We start from the raw sequence: 25,586 nt of genomic DNA, 5'->3' as shown, positions 1-25,586 counted from the left end.
ACAGTGTTTTAACAAGGAAACATGCTGTGAGAGACATAGGAAGACTATCTACCCTTCACTGGGGAGAAAGGAGTGGGAGTGGTCACAAAAGTCTTCCTAGGAGAAAAATCTAAGCTGACTCTGAACAGAGAATCAGAGAGTTGACTCATATTCTTAACTGACAAAAGAAACAAGATAAATTTGGATATGTTAATATATAAATTCCTGACACATACTGATGAGTGCAAAAGTTTTATAACACTACAACATTTGTGAGAAAAACACACATGCATATAGAAAAAATACCATATATTTTCTATGGTTATATGTATAAACATATAAAAGCAAAGAGAACATTCTGGAAGCATGTACTATGAACTCTTAGCACTCATTACCCTCAGGGAGGGGGCAGGGCACAATAACTAGAAGAGGTAGAGAGAGGAACTTTAGCCTTATTGACAGTTTTAAAAAGAACATAATTATGTATTACTTGTATTTTTTAACTTCTAATTTTGAAATAATTATAGATTCAGAGGAAGTTGCAAAGAAATGCACAAGAAGATCCTCTGCACCTTTACCCAGCCTCTCCCAATGTTACCATCTTGCATGACTATAGTACAATATCAAGACTATAGTACAATATCAAAACCAGTTATAAGGCACTCATCTCTGTGTGTGTGTGTCTCTATACAATTGTATCGTGTGTACAGCTGCATGTAGGGACCACCACAATTAAGATACTTATCTGTACCATCCACCAAGCTCCCTCATGCCACCCTCTATTTTCTCATGCTACCCTTTAGAGCCACATCCACCCCCTCTACTCCTATTCCTAACACCTGGCAATCAGTAATCTGTTCTCAGCTCTATAATTATATTATTTCATGAACATTATATAAATGAAACCATGCAGTATGCATCCTTTTGAGATTGGCTTATTCACGCAGCATAATTCCCTAAGGTTCACCCAAACTGTTGCATGTACCAAAAGATCACTGCTTCATTTTTGTTTTTATGTATTGATTTTAGAGAAAGAAAGAGAAAGAGACATCAATTTGTTGTTCCGCTTATTTGTGCATTCACTAGTTGATTCTTGTATGTGCCCTGACTGGGGATCGAACCTACAACCTGGGCGTATTGGGACAATGCTCTAACCAACTAAACTACCCGGCCAGGGCCAACAGTTCACTGTTTTTTTTATTGCTAAATAATATCCTATAGTAGAAATGTGCCAGTTTTTTAAAACTATTCACCTATTGAAAGACATGTGGGTAGTTTCCAGCTTTTAGCTATTTTGAATAAAGCTGCTATAAACATTCATGTACGAGCTCCTATGTGAAAATAAGTTTTCATCTCTCTTGGATAAATGCTCAAGAGTGCAACTGCTGGGTCATATGGTAAGTTCACTTTTCATTTATAAAAAACCTACCAAACACCCTGGCCCAGTGGCTCAGTTGGTTGGAGCATTGTCCTGGGCACCAAAAGGTTGCAGGTTCATTTCCTGGTCAGGGCACACACAGGAGGCAACAGATCAATGTTTCTCTCATATCAATGTTTCTCTCTCTTCCTCTCTCTAAAAATCGACAAAAACATATCCTCGGGTGAGGATTAAAAAAAAAGAAACTACCAAACTATTTTCCAGAGTGGCTGTACTATTAACACATTCCCACCAGCAGAGTTTGAGTGATCCAGTTTCTCTGCATCTTCAACAACATTACTTACATTTTAAAAAAGCTAAATTCAGAAGTTGGTCAACATATTTTAAAACAAAAGGAGACAAAACTAGACTATTTTTTAGCTTCCTTATGGATGTACACATCCGTCTATGAAATTTTTTGTAACCCCCTTCCCCCGCCAAAGAAATCAAACCTGAATCTTTTAAAGCCCCTAGATTTAATACCAACTTATGAACAAAATTGTAGTCAGAGGGAACATGCTAAATGACAGTGTAAGGATGCAATCAATATAATCTAAAATGTGGGAAATTCCAGCCCTGGCTGGTATGTCTCAGTGTTTAGAGCATTGGCCCACACACGGAAGGGTCTCAGGTTTGATTCTGGGTCAAGGGCATATATTTGGGTTACAGGTTCAATTCCCAGCCCTGGCCAGGGCATGTGCGGGAGAGGCAACCAATCGATGTGTCTCTCTCCCCACCCCCCTCCACACTCTCTCTAAAAAGAAAAAAAATCAATGTGGGAAATTCTGTAAGATAAATAATCCAGTTTGTTTAACAAAGACATTGCAAGAAAAAAGTGAGAGACAGGAGTATCTATAGATTCAAAGAGACTTAGAAGCCACATCAACTAATTGCTTTGTATGGACCTTATTTAAATCCTGATTCATAAGAAAGTAATTCATCCAGAGGCAATTAAGGAAATTTAAATACTAATTAAATATGAAATAGCAATTACTGTTAATTTGTAGGTATGGTAATAATATTTTGGTTGTATTTTTTAAAAGAATTATCTTTTCATGGAAAGTAATTTGGCAGCTTCTCAAAAAGTTTAGCATAGGATTGATTACCATATGACCCAGCAATTCCACTCCTAGCTACAGACCCAACAGAACTGAAAACAGGGACTCAAACACTTATCCATGACCGTTAATAGTAGCACTATTCATAATAACCAAAGGTGTAAACAACTCAAATATCCATCAATGGGTGAGCAGATAAACAAAACAGACCATGATTCAGCCATAAAAAGGAATGAAGTACTGATACATGCTATAATGTACATAAGTTTAAAAAACATTATGCTAAGTAAAAGAAGCCAGACAAAAGTTCACATGATACCTGAAATATACAGAGCAGTTAAATCCATAGAAACAGATCAATGATAGCCAGGAGCTAGGGACTAAGAAGTAGTATCCTGGGGGGTAACTGCTTCATGGATCTGAGTTTTATTTTGGGATGATGAAAATGTTCTGAAACTAGATAGAGGTAGTAGTTTCACAACACTGTGAATGTAGTAAAGGCTACTTATATTTTAAATGGTTAATTTTGTTACATGAATTTTACCTCAATTAAAAAAAGAATTTCTTTCAGAGCTACATATTAAAGTATTTACAGAGGAAATGATATAGTATATGGAAATTAATTCAAAAATAATTGGGAAGGGAGGTCACAGATGAGAAATAAATGAAATAAGATTGTCCATGGGTTAATTACTGAAGCTGGGTGATAGCTATGTAGAGTTGATTTCAGTATTCTACTTTAATACATACATGAATTTTTTTTTTTTTAATATATCTTTATTGATTTCAGAGAGAGGAAAGAAGAGGAAGAGAGAGAAACATTGATGAGAGAGTCATGGATTGGTTGCCTCCTGCACACCCCCAACGGGGGATTGAGCCCGCAACTCGGGCATGTGCCCTGACCCGGAATCGAACCCTGATCACCTGGATCCTAGGTTGACGCTCAACTGTTGAGCCACGTCCGGCCAGGCTACATGAAATTTTTTTGCCATAAAGTTTTTTTTAAAAAAAGATGCATTCCCCAGATGCTCTGGTCCAAAGCTAAGTCTCCTGCTATAAAAGTATAAAAGGCACATTTTGTGCTTGATGAGAAGGAATGAAAACTGAAGCTCTGGCCAAAAGTCAAAGACCCTGGGTCTGAATGAACACAGTAGCAAATTCAACAAGGACCTTTGAATAACCAGTTTCCATCTTGCAGGATAAGCTAGGTTGCTAAATCACCTAGGTGTCTGTTAAAAAGTGGCAGATTCACAGGTCCCACCACCACAGATCAATAATTCTATCTCTGGGTCTGTGCTCCAGGAAGGAGCTTTAACATGTTCCCCAGGTGATTTCGATACCCTCAGAAGTGTGAGAATCACTGGGTTTGGATATCAGAAGCCCTGTGCATTCCAGTGGATAAAGCTGATGATAGAGCTCCACCTTGTGGCCTAAAAGCTAGAAAGCAACTTTGTGCCCCCCACATAACTCGAGTTGACAGACTTTCAAAGCCCAGCAAGAATCCTTACAACCTCCTCTAAGGGTTTATTCCTTACAGACACTTTGATCCATGCAATTACACTAAGGGAATTAGCAGGTCCAGAAAACATTATAGAATGACAGTTTTGAAAATACAGACTATTCTGGGGTGAGTAAAAACACTGTGCATACATTTCAATATTTACTGAGGGTCCATAACATTCTAAGAACTATGCTAGGCACTAGAGATTGAAGATGAATAAAACATGGCCTGTCCTTAAAAATCCACAGAAAAACATGACAAGTAATAGTACAGATTAGGACAAGTGCCTCCTTTCTAAGAAGCAATTCCTGGGCACTGGGAAGGAAATCAAGGACATAATACTGGTCTAGCTGGATATAAGACATCATCATGTTAAAGATAACCAATGATGGCAAAAGCAGTGACTGAGACATGCAACATGAATGCCGCAGACCATAAGTACTTTACAGAGCAATCGCTTTCCTCTAGAAATAAGGGAAAGCTTCCTTCATTCAACACATACTCTGTGCCCAAACTGCCAGGTGCTATGGACCTAGTGAGTAAAGTAAAGGAAGATTTAAGAGCATGTAACAGGGAGGTCTTAGTAAGGATGTTTTCCTTGATGGGAAAACATTTGATCTTGGACCTTGAGGGGTAACTAGGACATGAATAAGCAAAGAAAAATTAAGAAAAAAGGAGAAATTCTTAATGCGTTTGTATGTGGAGGTGGAAGGAATAAGAGGGAAGGGACACTGGCACCAGAGAAGGGGCAGACTGCTTGCTTAAGGAGTTTTCATTTATCCAGTAAATTAGGACATGATACAGTCATTCTAAAAGAACATTTTCTTGAAGCATCCCACATAATAGATTCTGGAGATACGGACATGAACAAAGATAACGAGAAGCCACTAAAGTTCCTAGGTAGGATAATGGCAAGTGATGTTTAAGGATATGTGCTATATGCCAGAAACAAGAGGAAAGTTAAGAAGCCAAGGCAGTAATTACCTTATAGAAAGAGTGATATGGGCCTAAAATGGGGCAGGGACTTGAAAAACTGAAAACAGTGGCCAGGCACTAACACAGGGCAAGGCTGGTTATGGCAGAAAGATAAAGGGACAGAAGAGTCAAATGGGACTCTGGGATTTCAGCCAGGATGATTATAAGACTGATGGTGACACTGAAAAGAAAAAAAAAAAGTTAAGGACTGCAGTTTTAGGAAGAAAAAACTTATTACAGGCTTCAGTGTGTGAAACACTTGCCTGCAGACTGTGTATGTACACAAAGACAGTAAAAAGGAGCAAGTGGAAAAACAGATAAAGAAAGGAGTGGCTGACCAGAAGACATGTCCTCTGATTAGAGCAACCCACAAATGCAACATGGCAGAGATTGTCTGGCTTGTTCAGAAGGCAAGGAGTTACACTTAATTTAGTCTTTAGAGAAGTAGGATTGGCACAGGCCTCACAGGACAGATATTTAACCTAGAGCCCTCCAAAGCTAGGCAAGGTCCTAAGAGCAATTTCTTTCTGATAGTGGAATTGGCAATCATAGCCCATTTTAAGATGTGTCATTCATACAACATGTAAAAGCACCATCTTATTAGTTAAGTCTTCACAGGAATTCTTGGCTTGCCCTAGTTTTATTATTGAGTGGGAAAGAACCACTCTCTTTATTGTCCTTGTCAAAGCAAGACACTGTTACCTGTCACAGAACTAACAGTTCCTGACAAAAACTGGCAGAAACTAAAGATATGAGAAGGGAGAGAGGTGGTAAGTGAGCAGACAGCTAAAACAGGTAATGAAAAGGGTGCAACAAGGAGAGTAACGGTGGGGGAAACTTCACTTTCCTGAACACTCTAGACGTTAGAAGATCTCAGTTCTGAAAACTGTTCAGAGGCCACTGTAACAGTCTAAGCAAGATATAATCGGGATGTGGGCAGTGACAAAGGATAGGACGGTTATAAAAAGACATCAGCAAAAGTAATCCAAATTAAATAAGTGAAACATTGTCCAAACATGCCATGAATACCTGTACATGTGAAGTTTTCTCTTATCCAGTCACTTACACTCAAAGTCTCCCACTTATGGCCCACTCATTACCACTGAAATTGCTAAAGCAGAAGACCTTTGCCAGGCAAGTAATGCAAATGAGGAAAGCACACTTGAATTAAGACATCAAGGAGTGGTGTGACCCACAACCCATCCTAAAGGTCTTTAAAGAGGAACTCATGACTCAGCTTCAGTTGACTGTTGCCATGTGAGGATAAAGGTCTAATGGTAACAGATCTTTTGACTTTTTCAAAAGATGTTAGAAATCGTGATTTTTATGTGTAACTTTCCAAACACTACTACATCAGGTAGGCAAACAAAATATTTCTGTGGGTTGACACTGGCCTATAGGGCAACTAGCTTATAATCTTTGTTCTAAAGTTTTGCAGCAAGATAAATAGCATGTACAGGTTTCCAGGGTTAGAAGAGTGAGAAACTTGGAAAGCCAGCATGCAGCCAGGAGACAGTAAAAAGAGTAACTTTTAGAGGCAGAAAGTCTAAAGGACTCAGAGTTGGACCAACTTCAGAGATGGACCAACTTCAGAGTTGGACGGGTCCGTACTGGAAAAACCTAAGAGAAATTCTTACAAAGTTCTATTGCAAGGAGGCACAGATGAAAAAAAAAAACTAGAATGTACAGGAACCCTAACTGATTAAAAAAGGGTGGGGCTATCACACACACACATACACATGTTACTTTACCTCTCTGTGTCTTGAATTCCTTATTAAAATAGGAAAAACAGAACCTACTTCATAAGGCTATCATAAGGATTAAATAAAGAATTATTCATATAATTGTCATTATCCCTGGCAAGTAATGCTTAACAAAAATTAGCTATTATTTGTTATTATGAAACACTGAGAGGTAAAGTAACTTGCTCAAGATCACATCTGAATTTTGTACCCAGGATGTGTGGCTTCAAATCCTACACTCTAAGCCATCAAGCTCTTCAGTCTCCCTTTACCTTGCTGGGCTAGATCTGTACCATGAGGAAGTCAGATCAGATGATAACTAAAGTCCCTTCTAGAACTGACATTTTTATTCTACCAGCCAGCCTTCTAATTAGCTTATTTCAGGGCAACAGTAAAAAAAAAACCCACATAACCCTGCTAGCACTTCTACGGGCTACCAAGCTAAAGCAGGGAAGTACAGCTTATGCTTGGGGTAGGTCAGAGAAACCATTTCAGTATGGAATAATTCATAGGTTAAGTCAGGAAAAAAGTGTTTGGTGTGAGGCCCCCTTATTAATCCTTGGTGATTATATTTGTTTCCAGGAAGCCAATAGGCCTTCTAAGTAGGCCCAGTATTTATTCACATGCCCAACATTTTACAAGCTAGAAGTCACTTATTAGCCTGCTTAGGAACCACAATAAGCTATAAATCTAGAATCTTTAGAACACCAAGCAGTTCTTATCCTCTTGAGAGTCAAGGGTCTCTATATGAGAGAACCTAGTAAATGCACTTTCCCTGTCCTTAGGGGAAAAAATGCAATGTGTGCTCATTCAGATACACAAGCACACACAATTTTACCTGCAATTATAAGGGGTTCACAAATTCCCTAAAATCTTTCCCTAGACATTTTTTTCTCTTTATAATCCTCAACCGAGAATATACTGAGAGAGAGAAAGATTTGAGAGAAATATCGATTGGTTTCCTCCTGTACATGCCTCCTGCAACCTAGGCATGTGCCCTCAACAGGAACTGAACCTGCAAGCCTTCAGTGTACGGGATGACGCTCCAACCAACCAAGCCACCGGGCCAGGGCAAAATCTTTCCCTAGACTTTAAGTATCCCTAAAATAGACCTATCTGGTTCCCAGGTTTATACTCCCAGGGGATTCAGAAATGACCCAAGATCTGGGTTGGACTTTCCAGGCAGCTGTGTTTAGAAGACAAATCATGTATTGCAACTCAACATAATGAATCCTGGATGGAAAAGACAAAGGGCCCTTTCTTCCTCCCCCACACCAAGTTGTACTGAGAGAATTCAAACAGAGAAGATCTGTAATTTGATCCCAAAATACCAGTGGATGAAGAACAGGATCCCAAGGGATTTCATGCCCCTTTTCTGCTTGATACCTATAAAATCACACAGAACCTCAGAAGAGTTTAAAGAAATAGGTAAAATCATCCAAATGCCCATGGCACTGTGCTCCTCTATTTATAAGAAAGGAATCATTCAAGATTGCCAATTATCCTTATTAGATGACTTTTCTCCCATATGGGCTTTGAAAACTATAGGTACCAAAGAAACCATAGAACCTCACCCATAAATGAAGAAGTAATCAAAACAAAATATTTTCCCCCGATAAGACTGGCAATAGTTTAAGTGTTGGTGAGAGTCTAGAGAAACACGTAGTCTCATGCACAGTTGGTGGGCTTATAAATTAGTACAGTCTGTGGCGGTGGCGCGACAATTTGACAGTTTTTATGAACAATGTAAAAACATACACCCTTTGATGCAGCTACTCCCTACAGATATTTCTGCAAAGGTAGGCCAAGATAGTGTGTAACCAGGTTCAATGCAGCATTGTCTATAACAAGTAGTCCTGACTGTTGGGTATATCATATAAATGGAATACCGTGTAGCCATTAAAATAATGTACTAGGTGTGTAAGTGCTAATATGAATTAAGTTCCAATACATATTATTAATTGGGGGGAAAAGTTGAGAACAGTAGGCATTATTACATGATTTCTTTAGTCTAAATTTTTTAAAGGACACATATACATGCTATTATATGCAATAAATTATGTTCTGGAAAGATATATAAGAAACTGTTCACTGTGGTTACCTTTGGAGAGAGTAACTACAGACCAGGGAGGAGAAGAATCATATTGATGTACAAACATTTAGAAAACATGTAAGTAACAGATAAAAAAGCAAAAGCACCCAGGGACCTGGGGAAACCTGGGCCTGAAGACAGAAGGCAGTACTGAAGGGAGGCTCTCACTGCTACTTCATATATTTGCCTAGAATTGACCTTTCTAGAGTCCAGACTCCTTAGCAAGGAGTGTGATTTCTCACACTCCTGTCCCTTGGGAACACAGCTCCTCTGGCTTCAGAGATATTAGTACACATTAGATGTCCAACTGAGAGATCAACTGCCAAACAGGTTCTTACAACCCTTGCTGGCTGATCATATTACCTGAGAATTGAGGTGGGAAAAAGTTTTAACACCTTATGAATAAAGTGGCTCACCTCTGAGGTTTTCGAATATCCCAGAGTCCCACTCCTTCCTTTGAATTGGCTGTGGCCAATAACCTGGGCTCCACAGGGTTAAACATGACACTGTGAAAGGCTGATGGATAGTTTGCCAGGCAGAAAGGCTCTGTGAAGAAAGAAACTACTATCAGTCCATATCAGACACCTTTGGGTGAGGGGCAGGCACACGAGCAGGAATATGAATGTGAGTAGGAGCACATCCTTTAATAACCACACCAGTAGGCTAGAACCCCAACTCGGTCACCCTTATTCACAAGGTTCCCACAAATGCTAGCACACACTTCCTGCACATAGAAAAAAAGCAACTTAAATACATATAAACAAACTTTAAGCTATAATGTTCAGAAATACATATAGCACCTATTCAGATCCTATGATAAAACAAAAGTGGACACTGTAAATGGGAACTAAGCTGTTTTACAGTAAGTAAAACTGAATTCCACACGAGCTGAAAAAATTCACAACCAATTACTGGTAGGATTATACCTTAATCCAAATTTATGAATTTTAGAAATTAAAAAGTTTTGCTCTGGCTGGAGTAGCTCAGTTGGTTGAGCGTCATCCTGTGCACTGAAAGGTCACCAGTAGGATTCCCAGTCAGGGCACATGCCCAGGTTGCAGGTTTGGTTCCCAGTCCCCAGGGTGCATGCAGGAGGCAACCAATCAATGTTTCTCTTTCACATTGATGTCTCTCTCTCCCCTCCTCCCTTCCTCTCTCTCTCAAAATCAATAAAAACATTTTTAAAAAATTAAAAGATTTAAAACTATACAAAAATTTTTTGAAGACATAGAAAAGCAATGAGAAAAATGAAGACAAGTAAAAACAATAGTACAGTTTTCCCTTCTGGTCATATTGTTCCCTAAATTGAAAAGAAAATGGCCTCTGTCTAGAATTTTATTATTTCATTCCCAGCACTGGAAAACTTAAAAAAAAAAGAAAAGGACACCTAACACTAACACTTGAACTTGCATCTAGCCAGTTCCTAATTTACTTCACCCTAGAAATCCTGCAGCTCTCTGCATATATTAGGTGGGTCCAAGTGAAGAAGGAATTACTTGCTACCTGAGAGGACATGCTCCTGTGGAAGTTCTTTAGAAGCAATAGAAAGCATTCCCCAGTCTATAATTTCCATATGTGACACTTCGCAGGCACCTGCGTGTGGGGGAACTCAGTCATCTCAGCCAGCAGATAGTTCAGACAAAGGAGAATTTCACCTACCAAGCATATGGTGACTCTACCACAGCTGCTGCTTGCAGCTACCTTACCTGCCTGACCCTAAGAACAAGCTTCTTTTATAGCCTGAACCTCAATAATGGACACAGCCTGGCATGTTAAATGCTCAGAATACAGAATAATAAAAATACTCAGATCCTGCCAGACAAGGCATGCAGGAAAGTAACTCTATGTACACAGGTGTAATCTTGACAAAGCTGCACCAAGGGTGGGGGTAGGGGTGGCACTGAGGGTAGTACTGAAGGAAAAAAGCCTTTGAAGACAGGCAGAGTTACAAGAAGAAATCTCTCTGCAGGAAATGAGCTGAAAAGATGCATTTCCCAAAGAACTTCAGAGAACTTCAACAAAACAATTCTTCATTTTACACTCCAGAGATTCAAAGAACACATTTGGAGGAGGAACTCACCTAGATAATCCCCTGTAAACAGTGTATGTGCCATCATTTTAAGTTCCTATACACAGATGAGATTCTGTGGTTCTTTCAGTAAAATAACAAGCCTGAAATCAGCATTCAAGAAAGTATATAACACCCCCTTCTCTGTAAATAACCAAGAATGTGTGCATGCCAGAACCACACATAGAGTTGGCCCTTGCCTGCTAAGCTCCACGATGAGGCACCACATCTTCTGTTCCTTGGGGCTACTAAACACCAAGATACTGTGGTGTTTACTACAGGTACAAGGGTTTCTGGAGGTTCACAGGTGGCAGGAAAGGACTGGCAAGGGGCCTCACTTCTGACTACTTAGGGGTAAGGTGGGACCTCCAGAAACATACATCTATTCCCCTATGTGAGTTTCCTCTCCTTTAAATCACTCCCACCCAGGTTACTCAGGTCACAAATTAGATCTGCAATGAACTTGATATTAAACTCAACACAATCCAACAGCATTTTGAACAGTGACCCTACCTCCATGGGGAGATTCCCGGATGTCCCAGATGAGAACCCGGCCATCATCTGAGGAGCTGGCAAAAATGTTGTCATTCACTGGGCTCACTGACAAGCCATATACTGCATCTTCATGAGCAAACACATCTAAGGTCTCACTGCTGAGAGACAGAGAACAGAGAGAGGCACACAGGCACACACATACACACAAACATAGTGCAGAGTCCCAGCCCTCTACTCTAGTTCCTAGGGTAGGATTCCCTTTCATTTCCAGGACAAAGGCAACTTAACGAAACCCAAAGAATATGATATTTCCTTTAAAAGTAGGTATTCAAGTTTCAGGAAAAAACAGTACATTACAGAGACTTTTTATAGATTTCATGGTAAGTTTGCTTTTTGCACTAAATGAGCATATTTAAAAGTGACTCAACAGATGAGCTCTGTGTCTTCACTTACTACAGAATGCATCTGCTTGTGTAGAGATTTGGGAGTGCTGCTTGATTTCTAAAAAACAAGGGAAAGCTTTAAAGCAGCCAGGTCTGATGCCAGCTGGGTAAAAGAGGTATCTACTGGCAGTCTGGCACAGTGAATAAGAGTTCTGAGGCCAGGTTGCCTAAGTTCAGATCCTAGCACCAAGTGACCTTAGGTTTCCTCATCTGTAATTGAGACCATAAAAGTATTGCCTCATAGAATTATTGTCAGGATTAAATTGATTAATACATACAAAGCACTCATAAATATTAGCCATATTATTTTTATTATTATTATTTCCTTCCCTTCCAACTTTCTTTTTAAGCTTTCACCGGAAAGTTATATTTCATAGCAACTTTGCAAATCTTTTTCTCTTTTTAATCAAAATTTTATTTCAAAACTATTACAGGAATCTTCTTTAAAAAGGAATAGCATGTTTTGTTATTTTTTTCAAAAAACAAAAACTACTGTGGTCTAAAGAAATATCTGCCTCTCTTCATATGAAAAACAGTTAATCACCTTCGCATATCAGCAATCTATTTACCTTTCGACATCATGAAGGATAACTTGCTCATCATTTCCTGAAAGGAAAAAATCAGACATTTGATCATTCCTGCAGAGTGATCCCTGTCCACATTACAGTTTAGTATTTTAAGGTTTTCAGGGACAATTAAATGTAAACAAAGTCTACGTTAGTACAAATTAGGAGTGTTAATTAGAAAAACAATTTATAAAAATAATTTAAGGACAGGACATTCTTTTAGAGTTTTAAAAGCATGATAACAACTAGGTATAACATGATAATAGTTTCCAAAATGTATTGTCTAGTGGATAGTGTTTAAAAAAAAAAAAAAAAAAAAAGCTCTGGCCATTAAGGAAAAAAGTAAATAATCAAGGGGAAATCAGTTCAAGCTAGCTTTTTAAAGCAAAATGCTCATTAACTGTGAGATCTGGAATAGTATCTGTAATTTTTCTATGCCTCAGCTTTTTATCTGCAAAATATGTATAATAATTGTACCTACTTCACAGGTTTATTGTGAGGATAAGAGCACATTTGTAAAAGCATTCAGAATAGGGCTGAGCACCTAATAAGCCCCAATAGCTGTTTGCTAGTGTTCACATCTCATCATTTCCTACAGCACTGAAATTATGATGACTATATGATTCTAAATAACAGGTAAGTTTTTATCCACAACTTTTGTCTCTTGCATTTTTTAATCCCATCAAGAAATCTAAAAATAGTACATTCATGATTATGTGTAGTGCTGCCTTCAAATAGTTTATATAGCTAAGAAATAATAACCTAAATATAAAAAGACAGAAAGTAAAACACTTCCCATTCTATGCTGAAAGCACAACCAATAGTCATTTAAATAAAAAGTAAAATTAATAGCGGCCCAGGTCAGCTTAAATCCCTGGCTATAAACTCTACTGTGGGTACATATCAAGTAAGTCAAATTAATCCCATACTAATTAATCCCTTCTAGGTAATAGGTACAGCCAAAGTGCTGGGGATATAAGAATAAGATTCTGCCCAGCCCTGGAGGAACTCGCAGTCCAACTGCACAAATAATTAATGGTGACAAGACAGGATATCTTGTAGCAATATGCTTAAAATGGGGACACAGATAAAGAAGCAATTATTGCCTTCATGAGCAGGATGAAAGTACATGGCAGAAGGGAAGACTGTTTTTATGGGGTAGAAGATATTTGAACAGAAACTCAAATTACTCAAAACTCTTACCAATGGGAGACTTAGGAAATTGGTGGGAACTGGACAATTAATCATGACCCATGGAGGAACAGCATGAGCAAAAGGGTATCTACACTGGCAAGTGATTTAGTGGGCTAGAACAAAAGATGAAAGGGGAAGGAGAGGAGGCCAGAGAGGTAGACTGGGACTTAGACTTTATCCTGTGGACACTATAGGGTCAAAAAGATTCACATGGTTAAACCTTTAGTTTTAAACACATAGACATACACAACAGTATGGTGATTACCAGAGGGGAAGGGGGGGGATAAATGGTGATGGAAGGAGACTTGAGTTGGGGTAGTGAACACACAATACAATATACAGATGATTATTATAGAACTGTACACCTGAAACCTATATAATTTTGTTAACCAGTGTCACCCCAATAAATTCAATAAAAATAAAAGGAAAAAACCCTTTATTTTTAAAAGAAAACTGTATAAGCAATGAATTAGAAGGAGGGTTAGAGACTGGAAGCAGAAATGACAGAAGGACACTGCAATAGTCCAGGCCAAAGGGGTACAGGAAGAGAACAGAAACTAAAGAATGAATGCGAGGCTTTCAAGTCTAGTTGGTGACTAACAAAATGTGTAAATGGAAGAAAGGCATGTTTGAGGATGACTTCAAGATTTCTATCAAGCTGAACTATGTGAAATTGTCATTTTTGTGAGTTGAAAATGCTTCAACATCAGTAGTTTCTTAAAGTTAAATCTAACGGCATAAATAACTGGGTGAATGGGGATGATAACTGAGAAAGGGAATAAGAGGAAGTATCTGTGCAGGGGAAGAGAACTAATCATCTCGGTTTTAGATCTGCTGCATTTAAATTGCTTCTGGAACACACAGGTAGATACTCAGTGGCAAAATCTGCAGTGCAGAAGAGAGGTCAGGGCTAGAAAATTGCTGGTCAGAAAGAAGTGTGGTGATGGAAGCCATCACCAAGAAGCTGGCTTGAGCAGAAGCCATCCCAGCTGTACCCTAGCACAATGTTTTGGGAGTCATTCATGGGTTTTAAGTTCAACTTGAGCCACAACCTTTAAAATCTTTAAAAATGAGATAGAACAGAATAAAAAAAATTAGCCCTGGCTGGTGTGGCTCAGTGCTTAGAGCGTCAAACTGCACACCAAAGGGTTGAGGGTTCGATTCCCAGTGAAGGGCATGTACATCGATTGCAGGTTTGCTCCCTGCCCTCTGGTCGGGAGTGTGTGGGAGGCAACCAGTCAATGTGTCTCTCTCACATTGACGTTTCTTGATGTTTCTCTCTCTCTCTCCCCCTCCCTTCCATTCTCTGAAAAACAATGAAAATAATATATATAAATTAGAGTGTTCCACATATAGTAAGGTTAAGTACTGTTTCAAATATGTGTGTGTGTCTCTGTAGCAGATTACAATGTAAAAAGTTTTCTACCCAAAAAAAAAGAGAAATATTGAAAGCAAAAAAACAGGAGGGAGGGAGGGGAAAAGGAAGAAGGGAGGGAGGGAGGAAGGGAGGGAGGGAGGGGTGGATTACTCTAATACACATACCTAAATGGCTGTAATGCAAAAATGGCAAGCTATGGAAAACTAGGAATTCCACAGAACAATGAAATAAAGAAAAATAAGGAGTTATTTTGGCACTCCTTTATGTACAATATCGGCCACAGTGAAATTTCCCAGTGTGGAAATCTCTCTTCTTCTCACCTCCAGAGAATACTTTGGTGTTCCCACTGTTGAAAGCCAGGCAAAAAATGTTAGAATGATGCTCTCCTTTCAGCTGGATGGGCTTGACTCTGGAGTGGATAGCTTGTTCCATGTGCCATAGCAGAACCCGGCGATCATCTCCTCCTTAAGAGGGGAGTAAGAATTTAGGGTTAAAACAGCTGATATTTCAAGGCTGACACTTGGTTTTGCCAGCTTTGAATCCCATCTTTTCTAAAACTGCATCTCCCCAACTCCATGAGATTCTGATAAACCCAGGATTCTACCCCTTAACCATCAAAACCATCAGCAGACACATGGCCCCTAAGCCCTAATTTCCCCAGGAATTAAATCTTGGACATACGGAAATGGAAAGGGATAAGCACTGATACTGAAACCCTCAAATCCACCCTGTTCCTGACTTTCCAGAGAACATAAATATTTCTTCACTTACTACCTAAAATCCTTCCGCTAGTATCTTTTTTTGGAAGGGTGGAGGGAACCTAACAGAACCTGAGTTGGTTTCTAGTGCTTGCGACAAAAGAACTTAAATATTTGTAGCATACCAGTTTTCAAAGCACTCTCCTTGATGTGATCTCATTGACTATGGGACACCATAAAAATAACAACTAAGGGACTGCCTTTGTCACAGAAGTAGAATCCAGACAGGACCTGGGTCTCATGAAGCGCAGTCCAGCTCCTTCCTTTGCATAACTCAATAGTCTGAATTAGGTGAGTGATACTACACTGTGTGAGCCAGCTCCTAGAGAATAAGAATATATATGTTCTATGTATTCTTTATATTTGCAGACACATTAAAAATGTCTGGAAGGATGAACTACAGACTGTTAACAGTGGTTACTGCTTCCAGGAAATAAGATTAAAAGAGAGGTAGAGGGCAGATTAGAGGACATATATTTGGCACCGTTTGACTTTTTATAACAAGCTTCTATTATATTCCCAATAAAATTTTAAGTTACAACAGGAGCAAACACAGGCAGGAAACCACAGGAAGCTCTATACCTCTGCCTCCCCTCCTTTATTCAGCACAACAGGCACAAATTCTACCACATCCACACATGCAGAGGCATATCCCACAGTCATTAAATCAGTAGATCTTTTTTTTAAAGATGAATTTTTTTTACCCTCACCCAAGGGCATGCTTTCATTAATTTTAGAGAGAGAGGAAGGGAGAAAGAGACAGAGAAACATCCATGTGAGAGAGAAACTGACTGGTTGCCTCCTGTGCACACAGAATGTGCCTGTATGAGCCGCCACCAGGGACTGAACCGCAACCCAAGCATTTGCCCTTATGGGGAATCGAACCCATGACCTCTCGATCCACAGGATGTTGCCCAACCACCTGAGCCACACTAGCCATGGCTAAAGGTGAACTTTGAAAATCTTTCTTTTTCATTCAGAGAACGGAGAGATCAGGGTGACTGTCAGGGTCGAGGAAGGCTGCACTGAGAAGCCACTGACCTTGGTAAGATGTGGGAATTCATTCCAGATGAAAATTCCTTCCTAATTCTCTTTCCTCGCTTCTATTCTATTGCATTTTAAAATAATGTGCAGCACCTTCTCATTTATGAGTTAATTTAATTTCCTGACCAATTCTGTTAGTGAATTGAGAGGTTGGTCACATCTTTTTTCCTTTTTGACCAAAAACTGAAACTACAGAGGATGAAGTGACTTTGCTAAGAACATTGGTGGACAAATACCTGTTCAAGCTCCTGCTTTTGATTCTTCTGGACTGTTGAGAAACTTTTATGTTTTAATTTATACCTTCCTGTATTACTTGACTTTTTGCCATAAGCATATTTCTTTTAATAATAATAATTTTTTAAAAATACTAGAGGATACAGTGGTCAAATCATACTCACTCTTCGTCCCCTAGAAAAAGTTGCCTTTGCTCCTTGAGTTCCTTCATTTCTTGAGTTCCTTCTTCCTTCCATTGTTGGTCAAAATCAAGTTCTGCCGCCTCCTTAAAAGTATTTGTCTACCAGACATTCCCTTAAGTGTGGTCTGCAGCATTCCGTGTTTATGATTTGCCTGTTTCAACTATGAGTTCTCTGGCCTGGGGTAAGGTTATCTAAATTCTCTATCTCTTCTCTTGAGTTAAGATCATAAAAATAAAGATTTCAGTTTTTGTTGTTTTATTTTAATGAAAAATGACATGAAGCAAGGTTTTTTTACCCTATTCACAGATTTAGACAGGCACTTTAGTTCTACATAGTTTCTTGTTGTTTTCCCCAACACTGAGGCCACAGGTAAGTTACCTATCACTGCTTTTGCTACTGTGTATCTTATACTAATTAAAAAACTATTTCTTTGTGCCCAAGTCTCTGTTAAAAGTGGAAAATTAAAAGATATGGGCCCACTGCCCGGCCAGGGATGGCTCAGCGGTTGAGCATCGGCCTAGGATCCAGGAGATAGTGGTTTGATTCCAGGTCAGGGCACATGCCGGGGTTTCGGGCTCGATCCCCCAGCAGGGGGCGTGCAGGAGGCAGCCAATCAACGACTCATCATTGATGTTTCTCTCCCTCTCCCTTCCTGTCTCTCTGAAATCAATAAAGATATATTTTAAAAAAAGAGATATGGGCCCATGTATTTCTTCTGCTTACTCAGGCTTCTAATCTAATCTCCCTGAGCCTGAGTTTCATCAAATATAAAATGGGGATCATAATAGCTCTACTCTCAAAGGTTTTATAGATTATAAAGCCAAGTACCAGAGAGTTTAAGTTGCCAAGGTCACACAGTAAGTAAAGATCTTTAAGCTAAGATTCAAAAGCAGGTAGTTAAGACTCCATAGTTTCCACTCTTAACCACTACTCTGGATTGTCTGTCTTATAGAATAAAAAAAACGAACCACAACTGACAAAGCATATTCACCTGTCAGATAATTGCCTTGGTAGCAAACTCAAATATGTATAGGTAAGAATAAAACAAGGGACCACAGCAATAAAAACAGAAGCCAACTTAACTGGAGCACTCTGAGGGACCAGGGGTAGAAAACCTTTATACTTAGAGTACTCTTTCCCAAAGAATTTGTGAATTATAAGCAAAAACTATGCAGGCGCTCACACCATACTGTAAGAAAAGTAATTATTTAACATTCTTATTTTATAGCCCAGAAAAGCTGAGGGCACCGCAGGAAAGAATTTGATTTGGGTTTCCTCCTCAGCCAAGCCCAGGGCAGAATTGAGAAAGCACACAATCAAATGCTCCAGCAGCACAACGTCATTTGAAGAGCGAAAGACTAAAACAGTTAAATGTCCCTCAACAGGAGTCTGGTTAAAATTACCACTCAGTGAAATAAGCCAAACGCAAAAGGACAAGTACTGTGTGATTCCACTTATATGAGGTACCTAGAGTCGTCAAATTCATAGTGACATAAAGTAGAATGGTGGCTTCCTGGGCCTGGGGTGAGGGGTAATGTGGAGTTGTTCTTGAAGGGTTATAGAGTTTCATTTTTACAGGATGAAAAAGTTCTGGCGATGGAGAGTGGTGATGGCTGCACAACAATGTGAATTACTTAATGCCGTTGAACAGTACACTTAAAAATGGTTAAAATGGTAAATTTTGTGTTATGTACATTTTACTACAATAAAAAATGCAAAAAGAGTTTCTTTTTCATATATGTATGAAGTATTATGCAGCTTCGCCCTCCAAAATGCATGAGGCAGCTATGACATGGAATAATCACTAAGATACAAGTGTTAGACTGTATAACTATTAGAAATGTTATTTTCTTTTAAAAAAATGACACAGTGGCTCTGGCCAGCATTGGCAAGTGGTTAGAGCATCGGCCTGCGCACCAGAGGGTCGCGGGTTCGATTCCAGTCGTGGGCACGTACCTCAGTTGCAGGCTCAATCCTCAGCCCCCGTTGGGGCTCATATGGGAGGCAACCAATCGATGTGTCTCTCTCACATTGATATTTCTCTCTTTCTCCCCCTTCCACTCTCTCTGTAAAAGCAATGGGGGGAAAAATATCAAGTGAGAATTTAAAAATTTAAATAAATAAAAAAATGACACAGTGGAATTGGATCTAGGGTTGGGGTTTCATCTTTGATAGGCAGCAAAAGGTATAGGAAATACAAGCTCTGGAATAAAAATATCCTGGTTTCACCATGCATGTGTCCCTTGGTGAGTTATTCTAATTCTCTAGCCTCAATTTTATGACTATCAAATGAAGAAAATACCAACTATCTCCCAGGGTTGTTATGTGAATTGAGATAATATACATAGCCTTAGCCTAGTATGAATATATTAGCCTAGTATGAATATATTAGGTACACACACTCCTCAAAACTTCCTAGTTTCTCTTTAAATACCATCCATGACTTTGTCCTAATCTTTCATACTCTTGTTTTAGGTAGCATAAGAGTGTGAATAACATGAAATATTTTAATAAAACAAAAATATTCACGAAATTATACATGGAAGGACAGGTGCAAAATGGTTAATAGAAGTTACCTCTTGGGAATAGCAATTTTCCTTAATACCCTTTTAAATTGCTACAGTTTTGTTTTCTTTTAACCTGCTAACACTAAAGGAAAATCATTCAGCCTTGCTTTCTTCTCAGCCTATTTATTCCTTCTCCTTCAGTGTCTATAATCGTCCCTCTGTGAAGCTAAATCTCCTTTTGTGTCGACCACACCTCTCCCGAGTATAAGAGAAGCATGGGATATAGAGGCAGAGCCAGTGTGCCACATCCCAGCTACATCAGTGAATGAGAAATAAGTCTGTTTTGTTCTTTTTTCCAAAAGTGAAAATAACATTTGTATAGAAGTTCATTCATACACATCTTCGCTTGTGAGGTAAGGATTATATAGACCCTTTTTCCAGATTAGGGTCAGAAAGATACAATAACTTGCTAATATTCCAAGGAGGTAGGCCTGAGCCTAAAACCACATTGTATCCCTTCTATCAAAGCGCAGAGACCAGGACACTACTTACAATTCCAAGTGAGGATGTCCCACAGCTTTCTACACAGAACAAAAAGGATTTTCTAGTCTGTCTCCAATTAGCCATTTTTAAGTGTAGTGTTGTGGCAGTTAAGTACATTCACATTTTCACACTGTTGTGCAAACACCACCACACTTCATCTCCAGAACTTTTTCATCTTCCCAAACTGAAATTCTGTACCCATTAAATAACTATTTCCACCTCCTCCCCTCCTTGGCAAACACCATTCTACCTCTGAAGATACCATTTCTATCTATGAAATTTTTTCTTTTAGTTCTTTGTGTCTCTATAAATTTGACTACTCTAGTTACTTCACATGAATGGATTCATAGAACATTTGTCCTTTTATGACCAGCTCATTTCATTTAGCATGATGTCTTCAAAGTTCATCCATGTTGCAGCATGTGCCAGAATTTCATTCCTTTTTAAGGCTGAATAGTATTCTATTAAATGTATATGCCACATTTTGTTTATCCATTCATCTGTTGATAGATACTATGTTGCTCCCACCTTTTGGCTATTGTGACTAATGCTATAGTGAATGCAGGGATACAAAGATCTGTTCAAGTCCCTGCTTTTAATTCCTTTGGGTATTTACCCAAAAATGAAATTTTCGAATTATAGGTAATTCTACGTCTAATTTTCTGAGGAACTGCCGTATTGTTTTCCACAGTGGTTATACCATCTTACATTCCCACCAGCAATGCACAACAGCTAACATCAGCTAAATTTACTCTTGGCCAGGGACTGTCCTAAGGGTCTAATCCTTTTAACAACCCTATGAAACAGGTATTGTTATCCTTATTATCCAAAAGAAACTACAGAAAAGCTAAATAACCTGAAGGTACACAGTGACAAAGAGTGCAAATTGGGATCTGAATCTGGAAACTGCTCCCTACCAGGATACAACCCAGCCTCTCAAATACATCAGGGGTCAGGCAGCAAAGCATGAGTGAAAGTTTCCAGATTAAATGGCATACTGGAGAATACACAACCCTCTTTAAAGGACAAGCCAGGCCCTGGTTGGTGTGGCTCAGTTGGTTAGAGTGTCGTCACGGGCACCTAAAAGTGGCAGGTTCAATCCCCAGTTGGAGTGCATGCAGGAGGCAGCCGATTCATGTTTCTCACATCAATTGTTTCTCTTTCTCTCTCTTTCTTCCTCTCTCTAAAATTAAAAATAAATAAAATTTAAAGGACAAGGCAGTACTCAGTTCCAGCCAGTTACTGCCATAGGAGAGAAAGCAGGCTTAATGTTGCCAGGTCTTCCAATTTTTCAAGAGAAGACAGCAACTTGATTTTGCAGGCTGAATGTAGGCTTCAGTAAAGGCTGCATTTGGCCCACGTATAAGTTAAGGCTCGGTGATCTGCTTGAGGTCACAAAACTGTGGTCCAATGGCACTCCCTAAAAATCAGGGAGGTGTGGGCATGTATGGAGAGATAAGGAGAGGTAGTGTCATATGGATTTTGCTCTTCACTACAGAAGTAGCCACAGGAGAGATAACATCTACAGACATTAACTTCTGCTGATACCTTGCCCTTACCTAGTACTCCTGTTCTAAAAGCCAAGCCCATTTATATACCTATTATCTCATTTTTCCACATCTCCAGGTAAGTAGGGCAGAAACATTACCCCCATTTTAAAGATGTGAAAAGTGAGGCACTGGCTTACTTCAATGATGGAAGCCTTGATTCCTAGCCTGAAGAACTTTACATTAAATGGGAAGGAGGAATCAAAGTAGCAGCAACACCCTAACTAGACAGGTAGGACCCCATGAAAAAAAATGGTTTCTCTAAATCAGGTGACTAGTAGCAGTGGAATTTAACAGAGCTAGGGTTTTAAAATCCTGCGCCAGCATACCAATCCCTAGATAATGTCTCTAATTCCTAAAAGTAGAGAAAGGAATCCAAAAATAACCTACACTAGAATCACAACAGAACAGATCTGGAAGACACCCACGAGATCATCTTTTGAACATCCCCATTTTGCCAGCGAAAAAACAGAGGCATGCCCGACTGGGCATGGCTTAGCAGTTGAGCGTTGATCTAGGATCCAGGCGATCGGGGTTCGATTCCTGGTCAGGGCACATGCCCGGGGACCGGGCTCGATCCTCAGTTGGGGGAGTGCAGGAGGCAGCCGATCAATGACTCTCTCATCATTGATGTTTCTCTCTCTCTCTCCCCCTCTCCTTTCCTCTCTGAAATCAATAAAGATATATTTTTTAAAAAACAACAGAAGCGCAATGAGGTAAACGCACTGATCCAAGAGCATACCACCAGTTAGAAGCAGAGTGGGATTCAGATCCAAGATGTCTGATTCCAAAGCCCCTGCTCTTCCTAAAGTATGGTAAGCAGAGGCCACTGGATGATTTCAGACAGTAGAGCAACAGTTTTAACAATTATGTATTTTAGTGTGTATTGGGGAGAAAACTAGCACATAAAGCCCATGATCTGGGGGGAAGGGGAATAAGAGGTACAAATTTCCAGGTATGAAATAAGCCATGGAAATGTAGTATACAGCTCAGAAAATGGAGTCAATAATATTTTTATAACTTTGTGTGGTGACAGATGGTTACTAGACTTAGTGTGGCGATTGTATCATAAGGTATATAAATGTTGAATCAACATGTTGTACACCTGAAACGAATATATTGTATGCAACTATTTAATTTAAAAAGTTTAAACCATGACTTCATAGATATTATATAATATTGTTTCCTTTAAGCATTGTTTTAAGAGAAGTCAACTAAAAGAAATTTTAAGTAACATCATAGGTGATACCCCTTAAATATGTCAAAAGTAAAAAAGGTAGGGCTCAAACTTCTGAAATTTAGAAGTTTACCAGGTGCCTTTACTACCTACAGTTCTTTAAGGGAGGGCCTCTAAATCAGAGGCTGGGATTTGATACACACTCAAATGCAAACAGGGTAACTAGGGATTAATCTCAAGAGGTATTATGATATGTGACTATATTAAGAAAGTTGCAACCTAATCGATTGTGATGTAATTAGCCTAAAGAAAGACTATAAAAATGGTCAAAACTAAGATAAAAATATTCAGACTCACTAATAATCAAGGCCAGTTATATGAGAACTGAAACAATAATAAATTTTTCTAATGATACCATTTTTCACATACTGATTGAATTTTCAGACAAAGATTAAATGATGCTCAGCAATAGCCATGATGCAATCTCACAATGAACTGGTACAAATATAAATTAGTTTGTTCAACCATAGATATATGTCAAATGTATTTCATAAATGTAAAAAGACATTCACATCCTTTGATCCAGAATCCCATTTCTAACATTTTATTCTAAGGGGAAAAAACAAATTTTCACAAAAGCTTAGCTACAAAAATTGTGATGAAAGCAAAAAATAAACAGGAGGGAACTGGCTAAATCCTGACATAGGCCCTGGACAGGATACAATGCCATAATATCATGCTTTAGAGCAGTTGTTCTCAAAGAGTGTTCCATGAACCCCAGTGATTCAACATTCAAAAAGTTGAAACTATTTTCATAACACTAAAATGTTATCTGACTTTTTCACTGTGCTGACACCGCATTGATGGTGCAAAAGCAATGGTGGTTTGTAAAACTACTGGTGTCTTAGTGCTAATGAAGGCAGTACAGCAAACTGTACTAGTCATCAGCGTATCCTTAACTGTCACATGCTGGCAGTAAAAAGCAAATGTCAGTTTCACTTAGGAATGTCCTTGATGAAACAGTAAAATAATTTCATCAAATTTCAACCAGAGTACACAACTTAATTAATACTCTGTATAACGAAGTGGGAATTATACACATAAAGCACTTCCAATGAACAGCACAGAGCAATGGTGATTTTGTGGAACAGTGTGTGTGTGTGACAGTCTACACTGTGAGCTGAAAAGGTTGTCTTTTTCAAGAAATACCATTTTTACTTGAAACAAGTGACAAACTATGGTTATTCAGACTTGAGTATTTGGCAGATATTTTCTCAAAAACAAACAAGATGAACCTGTCACTTCAAGAAAAACAACTGGTAGTATTTGTAGCCAATGATAAAATTCAGAAAAACCGTATTCACAACAGCAAGAGCAATAATTTCCCAATACTGTTCTTAAAAACGTTTCTGATGAGATTGGTGGTGATATTAACAAATATGATTTCTTAAAATATATAATGAAATGTGTCAAGATTTGAAAAACTGACATGACTCCTCAAACCAATGACCAATGCACGAGGTTATAAAACAATACATAGGGCTCTTCTAATCCTTTTACCAACCCTATAAAGCAGGTATTGCTACCCTTATTATCCAGATGAAACTACAGAAAAACTAAATAACCTGAAGGTACAAAGCAACCAAGAGTGGCCCGACTGGTGTGGCTCAGTGGTTGAGCGTCAACCCATGCACCAAGAGGTCGTCCGTTCGATTCCCAGTCAGTTCCCAGTTGCCGGTTCTCTGATACAGTTTCAGATTGTACATTGCAACTAATCTTTAAGAAATTTCCACTTGTTGAGTTTTGATAGAGTATCAAAGAAGAACATACACAGTTATTTGATAAGACATTAAAACTCTTCCCCTTTTCTAATTACATATCTGTTTAAGGCTGAATTTTCTTCATATACATCAGCTAAACCAGTATTTCACAATAGAGTAAATGTAAATGTCTTCATAATGTCTATTATGACATTAAAGAGATTTGGAAAAATGTAACAATGCTACTCTTGTCACTATTTTTTTATTTTAGAAGTTATTTTTAATTAAAATATTATCATTAATATAAAGTTTATTATTGTTTTTAAAGCCACCTTCTTTTTAAAAAAATGTTTTTACTGATTTTAGAGAGAGGAAGGGAGAGGGAGAGAAAAACATCAATCAGCTGCCTCCTGTATGCCCTCTACTGGGGATCAAGCCCACAACTTGGGCATGTGCCCTGACCAGGAGTTGAACCAGTGACCTCTCGGTGCATGGGAGAACACTCAACCAACTGAGCCACACTGGCCAGGGCTATTATTGCTCTTCTTCAATGAACTTTTAAACTTTCCCAACTTTAAATTCTAATGCAATAGAAAACAATAAATATGACCCACATAAACAAATTCTTTGAGGTCTTTGATGATTTTTAAGAATTGTAAAGAGGTCCTGAGACCAAAGAGTTTGAGAAGTTTTGCTTTAGAACAGCAGTTCTCAACCAGAGTGAGTTTGCCCCCCAGGGAGCATTTGGTAATATTCCAAGAAATTTATGGTTGTTACAACTAGGGAGATGCTACTTGGCATATACTGGTTAGGGGTCAGGGATGCTGCTAAACATCCTACAATCCACAGGACAGTCCTCATAACAAAGAATTATCCAGCCCAAAATGTAAATACTGTTGAGGTTGAGAAACCCTGCTTTTCAAGAA

The 25,586-nt window shown here is 38.8% G+C and overlaps 1 protein-coding gene across 2 annotated transcripts in view; it reads right to left on the bottom strand.

Moving 5' to 3' along the window:
- DCAF5 (DDB1 and CUL4 associated factor 5) overlaps positions 1–25,586 on the bottom strand; it is a 91,550-nt gene that overhangs the window by 52,764 nt on the left and 13,200 nt on the right. The window contains exons 2-5 of one of the 2 annotated variants that reach the window (XM_016223817.2): positions 15,229–15,372; positions 12,340–12,376; positions 11,346–11,485; positions 9,181–9,310 (exon numbers count right to left, since the gene is read on the bottom strand). In XM_016223817.2, coding sequence (XP_016079303.2) covers positions 9,181–9,310; positions 11,346–11,485; positions 12,340–12,376; positions 15,229–15,372 — 451 coding nt within the window. The remainder of the gene's footprint in view (positions 1–9,180; positions 9,311–11,345; positions 11,486–12,339; positions 12,377–15,228; positions 15,373–25,586) is intronic. The other variant, XM_016223818.2, reaches the window with a different exon arrangement.

This window comes from Miniopterus natalensis, chromosome 1 (genome assembly GCF_054644295.1).
Source record: "Miniopterus natalensis isolate mMinNat1 chromosome 1, mMinNat1.hap1, whole genome shotgun sequence".
In the NCBI taxonomy this organism is placed as follows: Eukaryota; Metazoa; Chordata; class Mammalia; order Chiroptera; family Miniopteridae; genus Miniopterus; species Miniopterus natalensis.
The sequence above is the reverse complement of the archived record's forward strand: the minus strand, read 5'-3'. Positions and strand labels throughout refer to the sequence as shown.